The sequence below is a fragment of the Zonotrichia leucophrys genome, chromosome 1, assembly GCF_028769735.1.
Source record: "Zonotrichia leucophrys gambelii isolate GWCS_2022_RI chromosome 1, RI_Zleu_2.0, whole genome shotgun sequence".
NCBI classification, from domain to species: Eukaryota; Metazoa; Chordata; class Aves; order Passeriformes; family Passerellidae; genus Zonotrichia; species Zonotrichia leucophrys.
In genome coordinates, this window is record NC_088169.1 from 60,130,082 (window position 1) to 60,142,776 (window position 12,695).

The window sequence follows — 12,695 nt, forward strand, 5'->3', positions numbered from 1 at the left end:
AGTCTCATTGGGAGAAGACTTAATCCCAGATAGATATTCTTGGCTTAGTTTTTCAAAAGGTGTTTGTGAAGGTCGTCATGCAAGGCTCAGAAAGGAGGCTTCTGTGGAATGCTGTGGATTGTTTCTTGATTCTGGACTTTTATTTATAGTTTTCTTTTAAAAAATGTTAATTTTTCAGAGTTAAGTCTCTCCATGTTTTATGCTGGAATTTTTTATTTGGCTGTTTATATGGAAGAGAACAAGCACTGAATAGCAAGAAGAGTTCAGTTCCGAACTATTTGTGGCACAAAAAGTGAAGGCCACCTGAAAGCTTCCATGTTTTTGGAGCTAGTTGAGTCATAACAAGTAGAATTGGTTGTAGATGAATGTAGGACTTGGAAATCCTAATTTATTGCAGACCTTGTATGGGCTGTGAGATGGATTGCCCCAAGATTTGAGATTTTTAGAGGTATTTGAAGTTTCGTTATATATACTTGAAGTTTTCTCTATATAGTGAAAACTGGTGATTCCTGGGAAATCCATAGGCTGTTGTGCTGCTGCCCAAGTACGCTGTAAGTCTGTGTTTGCAGTGCAGTGTGCTTTGCTCTCTGCCCTGGTTCCTCCCCCAAGCCTCCTTGGAAGGAGGAGTATGAAATTAGAGGGAGAAAGACCTTAACAGAAGATTCAGAAGTTAAGTAAGTACTTGCCTGTCTTCAAGCTATCATGATTTGTTTTGATTTTGGTAGAAACAGTGGCTGCAAAGTAGCAGACTCCAAACAAGAAGTTGTTAACAAAAAAGGTAGAATCTTTTTTGTTAACAAAACTTTTTGTGAGTGAAGATAAACCCTTTGCTTGGAAAGTTGGTGGGGCACAAATAAGTGGAGGCTGAGAACATTCTGGTGAGAGCTGCAGTAGAGCTTGTCTTACTCAAAAGCCTCCCTCTGCATCCAGCCCTCGTACCTTACCTCTAGTGGCCTGTCCCAGGTGTGTCTGATGTCAGCTCTGATCTGCTGTGATTCATGCCATTTTTGGCTGAATCACTGTGTTCTTAAGGATGGAATGTCGATATTAAATTGATGTTGAAGGCTTGCATTGGTAATTGTCTTGAACTTGCTTGAAGATGCCAAAATAAAATTGTCACTTTTAAAGCCTGGTGTTTATTTTACTGTGTTTTGTATCAGATACCACAAAACAGTGCTGGTGTTCATGGTTTCATTTACTTAACTGCTCTCAGATGCAGTTCCACTAGGTTGTGGAGCCACCTGCTTAGTCTGAGTTCTTGCTAAGGAAATTGCAATTCATCCCAGGAGATGGGGTAGATTGGGCTCTTCAGTTCTTCTGCACAAAGTGCAGATTGAAAATTACTGGAAAATGTCTGTCTGGGCTATGACTTGTCTCATTTCTAGTGTTGCTGTTATGGTGTTTGCTTTGTAGGGCTACACATGTTCATAAACAGGAGAGAACTGTATTAAGTCAAGCAATGAAAAGTTACAAATGCAAAGTACTTGTCAGCAAGAGCTCTTTCTATTCTGTTTTCTTATTTCTGCCCTTTTGAAGCAAAGGATATTCTAGGAGTTGAGATTGTATTGAGTCTGTGCACAGCACAAAATCACACTAGGCCTTAAGGAAAGCTTATTGATAATGCCTTCCCCTTTTAAAAGAGGTGGAGTTTAGAGGGCTATTAAAGAGGTCTGTGGACAATAAATGGTGAAAAAACATTCTCTTATCGTACATGTTCTTTCCCATAATAAATAGAATATCAATTTTATTCTGCCAGTAATAAAGAATACAAACAGCTGCTTTATGTACCAAGTTTTGCATCTTCTGATGATTTGAACTTGAATAATTATGAAAATCTGGTTGAGGAGCAAAAATGCTGTTGTTGTATACAGAGTATCATGAAAGTGAAAGCTTAGATATTACTGTGACATTAATACATTGACCAAAATGTTACCACCGTGTAGTGCTGGCTGCTTATTCTGTTGCACATCATTGTCTGTGTTCTGACTCAGCACGGTTCTGCATTGCTAAGTCCCCAGGTCTGGGCAGGAATGATGTGGCCTGTCCATTTTTACAATTGAAGCAAGCAAGGATGTATCTATGTTGTCTTTTTTTTTTTTTTTATTTCAGATGATGAGGTTATGTTAACTGCTCTTACCAGGGGAGTAATAGCAGACATGGGGTGGCCATACATATAGAAAATCCTGGTATGGTATGGAGAATGGGTAGAAAAGCATGTTGGTACTCTGGAGTGGTTCCCCTGGGACTAGAAGTTTAGGATGCTTGAGACAGGGTTTTCTTGGCCTTCATGACCCAAAGCCCCTTCCAGCTGATACTTCTTTTCATTCTCTAAAACACTGGTGACTTGAAGTCAGTGTGGAGAGAGACAGAGGGATGCTGTTTGGAAAACCTCATGAGGAGGTTTCTAGTGTCTCTGAATTCAGTGGCATCGTGATACTTTCTTTTTGTGTATCAGCATTGGAAATATTCGTGTAGTTTGTAATATGAGGAGCATTTCCAACACAGATGCTGAATGCCTTCAAACAAGATGGACAGACCTTGCTATCAAACTGGTGAATAATTTAATAATTATTTATTAGCTTAGAAGCAGTAACTGCTGAGTGTTGCCTAAATCTAAGGTACTGATTCAACTAATTTTGTCAGCTGCTGTAGGAAGGTAGATTGCCTGTTTTATGTTGATGCATTGTTTTATAGATGTGCAGTAAAACAAGGCTTTTTAAAAGGTCCGAGTGTCAAATGCCAGTTAAGAATACTGACAGTGTGCTGATGTTCCTGTATTGGTTGTGCCTGGTTTTGGGCAGGAATGTGTATCAGTAATTTGATCAATCCCAAAGTAGTTGTCAGATAGCTCCTAGGAAAAGGTACTGATGAGAAGCTGTGCCATTGATAACTCCGAGGGTTTTTTACTACTGAACGTGATCACCATTGTGACTGGGAGAGATTTCCAGCATAACTGACTTCCAACACTCTTTCCATAAGGCTTGATGGAAGCCTTGCCCTTTTTCCCTAGGCTCTGAAGTTCCACATTTAGTCCTTGGTTTCCTGCTTTAAGCAGCACTTCCATCAGTGTTACAGAGCACTGAGAAGAGTAATTTTTTTTTAAATGAATCCTAGGTGTTGCTGAAATCTTCCCCGAGTTCTACGCCAAAATCTTGGCAACAGGAGCCAAGGCACTACTTGGCAAGAAGAATGTAGGAACTGTTGAATGCTGAGAGGTCTGCAGGCAGGATTGTATGGAAGAACAGTAGCAGGGAAGACTAAAACAAGTGATGTCTTAAACAAGTCTTATTGAGGGAGCTGTGGATGTTTAGCCTGGAGAAAAGGAGGCTCAAGGGAGACCTTATTTATCACTTGCCATAGCTGCCTGAAAGAAGGTGGTAGTGAGGTGGGAGTCAGTATTTTCCCCCATGTAACGAGTGGCAGGACAAGAAGAAATGGCCTCAAGTTGCATCAGGGGTGGTTTACATTGGATATGAGGAAAAATTTCCATGCAGAAAGGGTGGTTAAGCACTGGACCATGCTGCCCAGGGAAGTGGTTGAGCCACCAACCCTTGGGAGTGTTTACAAAGGCGTGTAAATATGGCACTCGTGAACGTAGTTCATTGAGAACATGGCAGCTGGACTTGGCAATTGTAGAGGTCTTTTCCAGCTTAATGTGTCTCTCATTTGTTTTTCTAATAAAACTTGAAGCTGTATTTACCCAGCTATGTTAAAATTGTTTAATTTGGTTTGAAGTGCTTATTTTTCTCTTTGGTTCTGATGCTCCATGATGTTTGTGGCAAGGCAGACCTGTCTCAACAGAATGTGGGCTGTACAAGTAGGATCGGAGAATAATGTTAAAATGCTGGTTATGGTTTGGATTTTGTGTTTGATAAGTTATTAGCAAGAGACAGCAGAATCAATTTTTAAATTGCAGTGTTGTTGTTAAAGAAATTGCACATAGAATTACAGAGCAGCTAGGGTTGGAAGGGACCTTTAAAGGCCATGTAGTCCCAACCCCCTGCCATTAGGAGTGACATCTTCAGCTAGATCTGATGGCTCAGAACTCCCTGAATATTTCCAGGAGCGGGTCATCTGTCACCTCTGTGGGCAGCCTATTGCAGTGTTTCACCACTATAATCATAAAAAATGTCTTCCTTATGTCTAGTCTGAATTGATCTTTTAGCTAGAAACATCACCCCTTAGCCTATCACAATAGGCCCTGCTAAAAAGTTGTCCCCACCTTTCTTACAAGCCCTCTTTACACAAGCTCACCATCAGGTGGGTCAGTGTACAATTTGGATTGAAGGTCAGTGCAGCTTTGTTACAGTCACAGACCATCTTAAACAACTTCAAATTATTGAAACATGTAAGCTGATCAGGGAAGCCTGTTTGCTGTGTTTAACACTATTTGGTTTGATGCAATAGCCGTCCTCAGTCTTTGAAAGTGATACTACTCTTTATCTAGTCTTCACATAAAAATGCTTTGTGAAATAATGCATCACTTGAATACCTTCAGAGGCACTGGGGCCATGGAGTGAAGAAGGGAATTGGTTGCTGCAGCTGCAGTCTCTCTTCCGGTCACCAGTTGAGATTATTTTTTGTTAAGACGACTACTTGGAAGTGAGTGTTAATGCCTGAGATAATAGGATGTTCTTCAGCCATAAAATTGCCTGTATATTAAACTCTGTGTGTGAAAAATGTAACTGTTCTCTCAGTGCAGGGCCTTTTTCAAAGCAGCAGATGTCTTGGGTAGATGTGGTTTGTAAAATCATCCCTGCACTAACCTGATGTTGTAAATAGTTAAACACAAGTAAGATATAAATGAGACATGTGATTGAGTAGTGATATGTGGAGTCCTTCTGTTTTACAAGTAGTGCCAGTGATTCAAATCCTTGATTCTGTTCATATTTAGTAGTGGAAGGGATTTTAGGTCTTTAAAAATGACATACAAAAAAAATAGAATTTATGAATGGCATTTTGCTAAGCAGATGCATCAAAGAATTGTAATACAGGAATCAAATCTTTTCTTGTTTTTCATTGTTGTATCCTTGTTAGTAGGATTTTTTACCTTTACAATTACAGATACTTCTCAGATGCAGTGCCAATTTGACATCTGTGTAGAGGCACTTGATACTTACCTGAGAGTGCACAAAATGGTGTCTAGATTGGTATGGCAGTCTACAAGCAGATTATATGGTTGAGTTAGTGTTGAAAAAGGGAATAAATGAGATTTTTGCCAGATGAGGTAGGATCCTTCTAGGAACATCTTGTAGCAGAAGTTCTGAAAAACATTTTGGTCTTGCCACAATTTCCCTTTGAGGTTTCAAGTGTGTAAACATTCACGATCTGATTTTAGCTTTAGCAGGAAGTGATTGCCATAAAGGGGTGATGGGGAGCATCACATTAAGCACTACAGATAAGACAGTTAAAAAAAACAACTCAGCAAATTAACTTGAGCTTTTGGTGAACCAAAGACTTAATGCAGTGAGACAGATTCTAGTAAATGCATTTCAGCTACACTTGTCCTGATAAGTAAAAAAACCTTGAGAACACATATGGAGACATCAGGCTTCCCAACTATGTAATGTCCATCTGTCCTACCTGAAAGGAGGCTGTTGTAACATGGGGGTTGGTCTTTTCTCCTAGAAGCTTCAGGATAAGAGGAAATGGCCTCAAGTTGCACCAGGGGAGGTTTAAATTTGATATGAGGAAAAATTTCTTCACTTGAAAGGGTTGTCCAACATTGGAAGAGGCTGCCAAGAAAAGGGGTTAGATCACCAGCCATGGATACTTACAAGATGTGTAGATGTGGCACTTGGGGACACGGTTTGGAGGTGGACTTGGCAGTACTGGATTGAAGTTTGGACTTGGGCCTCCAAGGTTTTCTCTCAGCCTAAATTAAGGATGCGGGTTGTCGTCAGCAAGCCAAAACACTGAATACTGAACTCACGTTTCCTCTCAGTGTGAAGTGTGTTAATTTCTCCCTCCCATTCATCTGTTGGGCATTAGAAAATGTCATCTTGTCTGTCCTCCAAAAATCACATTTGTCTCTAATTATCTTCAATTCAGTTCTTATTCTAGGCCTGAGACTGAACTCTATAGGATAAAAATGTCAGAACAAGGATAATAGATCTGATTTTCTCCAGTAGTTAATCTATTTTGAGTGCACACTTGTCTCAAAGAGCTTCTGGTTAAGCACTGCTGTATATCTGGGGTTTCACTCAGCATTGCAAGAGTTGTAGAACTGTGAATGAATGTTCACTATTGCTAATTTTTAGGCATACTTGAATAAACTTAGAAAGAATACATAGCACATTGTTGGCATTTTCCTAGGATTCCCTAAAAATGATACAAAGCATCCTAAGTTAATGAAGAAAGTAGATGAACAGGATAGTGTCACCTTCCCCTAGAGGGGACTCCAAGTTTTGCCACAACCTATGTTATTTCTGGTAAAAGATGTTGAAACTAGTTCTCAGTTAAAGAAAAAAAAAAAAGAAAAAAAGCCAAGCAGATCTTTTCAGTTGCTGTTGTTTTAATGTGAATTCCCATAGTATAACTGTTTACTTCTCTAGCCATCCTGCCAGAAATCAGTCAGGCAGATCAACCTGATCTCATATCAAGGTTAGCTCTCTTTTGTTTTGAGAGTTGATTTTGGTGACCTCCAAGGGTTCCTGCTGGCCTAAATTGTTCTGTGGTTCAATCTGCACTCAGTCATGATTAGCTGCAATTTCTCGAGTTGCAGGCAGCAAGAACCTAAAAACTGTCTGCAGTTAAGCCCTTCCTCACAGACTGGGGGGGGAGGACCCTTGTTTTGCTACCTTAGCCAGTTCCCCAAAGTGAGTATGCATATGTTTCTGTATTGCTTTTACCCTGTGAAATAATGGGATAATCTGTTCTGATTGCAAAGGAGTTACTATCTCCATATTAATTTTACACAGATTTTGCCTTTATCCTGGAAGATTGATGGAGTGGGAATGATCTATGAGAGACTGCTAAAGCACTCAAGCACATCAATGACATATCTTCTCCTGAGAATAGCTATCTAAATTACAGCAGGACAATACTCCTTATTAGCTGAAAATGATGCCAAGTTAAGCCTGGCTTGGTAGTTTTCCTGCAGTTAAAAACCATAAGTGACCTGGAATCACTTTCATGCTTACTGACACAAGCATGCCTTTAACTGGTTTAAACAGATTTGTCTTAGTGATCCACTATGGTGCTCAGTAGTTGATTGAAATTGCTAAAACCTTGGTGATTTAGGTAGTATCTTCCTAAAGAGGAAAAGGGACCCACGTTCACATTTTGTTTCTTGCATATGTTCCCACAGCTGAACCGTACAGTTTGCCAGTTTACCTAGTAATTAGGTAAATGGTAATCTAAGTATAAGTAGCCTTTAGCTATTACAGGTAGAAATTAAATGTTTTATTTTTTTAATAGGTAGGTAAATTCTCCCATCCTGATACCTCTACCACTTAATCAAATGAGGTTATAAGAAGTGTTTCCTACTTCATGATTTCTCTCTTTTTTTCTAAAAGTCTGTATTGGCAACTAAGAAAGTTTTCTGTCTTGAAATGTCTTTTTCTGGGAAGTCACTAGGCCAAGGAAATGGGATTTTGAAAGAAGTGTCTAGACTCTGAGATTAATTCTCCTCAAAAGTTCTGTTGAGTCAAGATTCCTAACTGATTTCTGTTTGAAGAATTTCTGAATTGAAGTAGATATTGCCACTTCCCTTTCCTATTTCTGTTGAAAAGGAATTACTTTTTAATAAAAAAGTAGACCATGAGGTAGAGTATTTGTTGCATGTTCTGAATGCTGAGAAGAAGCAATTTAATATGAGTAGGTATGTTTGTCTAGAGGATGGTGGTGATCTGATCACCATACCTTGCTGAACGAGTGGCTGCATTTGTAATAGTATGTGAAGGTACTGTGGTTTTAAATGCATTTCAGTGATTATATTTCTCATCTTTTACAGAAATGTTACGAACAAAAACAGTACAAAAATGGACTCAAGTTCTGCAAGATGATCCTTTCTAACCCAAAATTTGCTGAACATGGAGGTAACTGCAGACTAAGGATTACTTTTTTGTCTCCTGTCAAGAGCTTAAATGTTTTATTAGTCTACATCATACGGTTGAGAAAAAAAGAGCATGTTGTGGAATGTGATTCTGTTGTTATGACTGAATAATTACTCTGGATTTTCAGTCTTTGTGGATTCAGATCAGGTTTCCACTCTGCCTCAGTCAAACACTCCTGTGCACTGGGATGTTGAAGATGAAAATACATGGTGGAAGCAGCACTTCGCTGAAGCTTCCAACTTGCCTTTCTAGGTTTCTGGGTCAGAATGCTAGTGTGGGTTTTCCTTACATTTCTATTTGAAGCAAGCCCAGCCTTTTTTTGAATATTATATGAATGTGTTCTGCCAATAAATTAAAAATCTGGAGGGTTTTTTGTCAAGTTCATAGGCTTAAATTTCCTGCACTGCATACCAAGTTGCTGCTTAAAAGGAGTAGAGTTAAGTGTAATACTATTGCTGTTAATACTTGAAGCTGAAAACAGAATCTGGTGATCCTGCTCTGATAAGTATTGTAGGAAGCAGGGCAGCAGAATATTGCTTCAATTTACATCTGTTAAATTCTATTTACATCCTCAATAGGATACTCTAGTCTTACTGTATTACAGGTTTCTGTTACATTATTCAGACACTTTGCTTCTGATACAGTGGATTTTTGGGGGGTTGTTTTCTGTTGAAGCATCCTAACACTGAGTGTGCATGTACTGTGTCAGTAAAATTATTTTCCTACTTGATGTTGTCAGATCTTGTCAAAATGTTTGACTAATCCTTTTTGTGCTTCCATCCATGTCTACTGTTTCTTTGTTGTCTTCATTACTTCCCTAGAGATAAAAGTAGTTTTTTTTGTTGCTCAAATCTAGAGTGGTTCAGCTCTGACCTAATACATTTGTCTCTACTAGCACTTCTGTTTTTGTAACATCTCAGTATACAGATCTGTCTTTTCTGCTCTTGCTGCCTCTTAAACTTTTCCAGGACAGCTAGCTGCCTTGGCAAGCCACGTACTACGTGGCTTTGAGCCACTCATGGCTTTGAAGCTTGGGAGTAAAGCCTGGAATGGACAGCTGAGGCAGAACTAAGCCAGTGAAATGATCTGGTGGAAAGCTGCACTTGTCACCTTAAGCCTCAGAGAAAAGGAGTTTCAAAAGTTTAGTGAGAAGGTGGCAAAACAGATGGATTGATGTAGCTGGGCAGTTATCTCCCTGGTGTGGGATGGCAGGATTAGCTTGCTCCCTTTCCCAACAGTGCAGATATTCTTCTTAAAATGTCTTAATGTTATTTGAAAGGTATCATTCTGGCTTTCTCTGTTCTTACAGTGTGGATGTAGGACAGCTAAAAAACAACAACAAAAAAAAGCCGTTGACTAATTTTGGGTCATGATTCACTTATAGGTGTGCTGTGCAGAAAAAGTGTAAAATGGGTCTATCAATAAAACTTCAAACTGCTGTTACAGCTGACCTTGAGGTTATGGTCTGTTGCTATTAATACTGGGGAAGAGGTTGTAGTTGGAGGAAAAAACAGCATTATGATGAAAAAGGTGACTGATCTTCTGGCAGGAGCCAAAACAAGTGGTGTCTCATTTAACAAAAACACTGAAATATAAATCTGGAACAGCTTTCAGACCTAGTGCGTGCATTACATGCAACTTGCTTGTCTACTGTGTGCCTTGAAGAATGGGGGAAGAGGGAGAGCAGTAGTCATACCAGCATACTGTTTGCGAACCTGTGCCTCTCACAATGTTGATTGAAATGTTATTGCATACACTCTTAATAGGGTAGTAGTAAATATGCTTCCCTTAACTCATGTTTTGTAAGAAGTCTGGAACAGGGGAACAGACTGTGACAGCGATTTATTTCTTGTGGTGGACATAGCCTTTTTTCACCTTGGTCTTTTCATGGAGAACTTTAATACACATTGAGGAGCTCTCTAAATTTGCTCTAGCTTATTGTTAACTCCCTCAAAGCCAGCTAAGTGTATTTTTTAATTAATAAAAGTTTGTGTTGTCTGTTTTCATCACATCTGCGTGATGCTCTACAAGTGATCTTTTTAGAATGAGTTTCAAGAAAGGAAATGATCCATGTAATAGTCTTCAGCTGTACTAGGCTGCTGTTGTGATCTAAATTTATTTTTTAATGGGGGACTTTACAACTTCAAAGGATATCTGCACTGTGAAGCTGGCATATGGAAGTCAGAAACATGAGTATCTGATCCTTCTTACAGAGACTCTTGCGATGAAAGGACTGACCTTGAACTGCTTAGGGAAGAAGGAGGAAGCGTACGAGTTTGTTCGGAAAGGGCTTCGTAATGATGTGAAGAGTCACGTCTGTATCCTTTGTAGTACAAAACCTGATGTTTTGCTATGGCACACTGTTGATGGAAGTCTAAGATGCTGAGATTGTGACAAAGACTTCTGATGCACAAAATTTTTGTTGGCGAATCAAGTGGAGTTCTGTGTGTTTTCCTTACTGTAAAAGCTGGAGTCTAATTGAGATTACAGATAGGCAAGCAAGGAAAAGTAGAAATCACACATGAATTCCATTGTTAGAATGAAACACTTCTATGAGTAAGAATTCCTACTGTAATTGTGGCAGCATGTTTTAAACAATAAATCTGTGCCTAACTCTTACAGTCTGGTGGAATTTGGATAATTTAATTTGTATAACAGTGCTCAGAGGGTTCTGAATTACTGACTTAAGCAGTAACATGTCATTTAAAAAAAAACTGGAAACATTTAATAGTCTGCAATGTGTTAGTAAAGTCTGGCTGCAGTAATCCATCTTCCTTTGTAAGGGTACTGATCTTCAAGGAAGATGTCAGGTTGTTTGGCCTGTAATACAAGTGTGCTGCAGTTACTTTGTGAAAATTGTAAATGTATCTTCCTTAACCTGCATTAGGTTGGCATGTCTATGGTCTTCTGCAGCGTTCAGATAAGAAATATGATGAAGCCATCAAGTGTTACCGGAATGCGCTCAAACTAGATAAAGATAACCTACAGATCTTGAGAGATCTCTCTCTGTTGCAGATTCAGATGAGGGATTTAGAAGGATATAGAGTAAGTATTCTCTTTGAATTCCCACTCATTGCTGCTCGCCTTCTCTTGTTCTATTCCTCTGTAAGCCTTTTATTGGTAGTATTTCTGTTGCCACTCTTTATCTGTTTCAAAAATATTTTAAACTATTGTTTAGGAAAGCAGGAAAAGATATTGCAGTAAAGCTCTATATGAGGTTGAGAGCAAACTAGAAATATTTGTTCTGTGCCATTGGATTCACTAGTCACTTTGTAAAAATAGTTCTTAACCAATTTTTTACTAAAATAGTAAGAAAAAGGTAGAGTACTTAAATTAGCAAGTATTTACCAAGCAATTGTGAGCCCTACAAACTCTGTTTTGGGTGCAAATGCTGAGGGTGTTTTTGGTAAGAAGTACACTATGACATTTCTTGTTAGTATGTGGGTAACTTGCCCCATGATGACTGATTCTGGAATCCCAGTGATGATGATTATTATTATAAATAAAACCTTAAAATTTGTCCAAAACCAGTGAGTTGTTTCAAAATGGCTGAACTGATTTGTCTGTTTCATATGAAGTAGAGGACTGGGCTGTGGGCTTGGCATTAGTTGGTCTCCTTACTAAGGATGATCATTCCCTTGAATTTGCTAATGCAAAGGGAAAATAGAATCTCTGACCCAAGGATATGATTTGACTCGAGAACAAGTTCTGAGAAGTGTTACAGTAGTTTGTGAGGACTTTGTACCTATGAGAGTGAATGCTACTCTTTCAGTGGCAGTGAGCTCCTGCCTTCTGCTGGAAAGGGCTTTCTGAGATTTTAAAGCTCTATCTTTGGAAATAATTTAGCCCTTAGGAGGTGCTCTTGAGAATGACACCTTCTTTGTCTCCTCAAATAGATTTTATGTGTTGTTCCATGGCTTGTGTATTTAGAATGTAACCTCCAAATTTATGAAACAGAAATGTGCTGCTTTTCACCATGCTGTTAGCATTTCAAAGGTTGCCTAGGACTTTTAAAAATTCTTTGAAAATATTAGCTGTCTTGGTGTTAAATCATGATACATGTGTAGTAACTCTGGTTAAAAATTCTTCTTTTAAAATTGCTTTTCTTTTACTGAAGGAGACAAGATACCAGCTGCTTCAACTGCGCCCCACACAACGCGCTTCCTGGATTGGATATGCTATTGCATACCACTTACTAAAAGATTATGATATGGCCTTAAAATTACTTGAAGAGTTTAGGAAAACCCAACAGGTAAGATTTCCTGGTCTGGAAAGAGAACACTTTTTATATAAGGGATGGAATCTGAGGAATTAATTCTTTGGAAATAGAAAACAATTATGAATTGGGAATAAATTTGTTGTTCGTGAAGCTTTCTGCTTTGAGAAATAAACTGTAAGAGTAGTCTCATGTGAAGTAACTTAATGTTTGTGAAACTTGTAGCTAGAGAAAACCTGTGATGATCCTACCCCTTTACAGTAAGTGAAACTTCAGAAAATAGTTTAATGTTTTGGATGTACTCATTTGCCCTTTCTCCTGCCATAGTCTGGATGCCATTACATCTCTACAAAGAATGAAATATTGTCAATGGTTTGTATGCATCTTAAAATCAATGCTTGGTTTCTAAGTTACATTAATGT

At 38.8% G+C, this 12,695-nt stretch overlaps 1 protein-coding gene across 1 annotated transcript in view; it reads left to right on the forward strand.

The window, feature by feature from the left end:
• The window catches only part of NAA16 (N-alpha-acetyltransferase 16, NatA auxiliary subunit), a 61,784-nt gene that overhangs the window by 4,825 nt on the left and 44,264 nt on the right, over positions 1 to 12,695 (forward strand). Inside the window, exons 2-5 of the mRNA XM_064714088.1 lie at positions 7,955 to 8,039; positions 10,271 to 10,375; positions 10,945 to 11,102; positions 12,175 to 12,309. Coding sequence (XP_064570158.1) covers positions 7,955 to 8,039; positions 10,271 to 10,375; positions 10,945 to 11,102; positions 12,175 to 12,309 — 483 coding nt within the window. The remainder of the gene's footprint in view (positions 1 to 7,954; positions 8,040 to 10,270; positions 10,376 to 10,944; positions 11,103 to 12,174; positions 12,310 to 12,695) is intronic.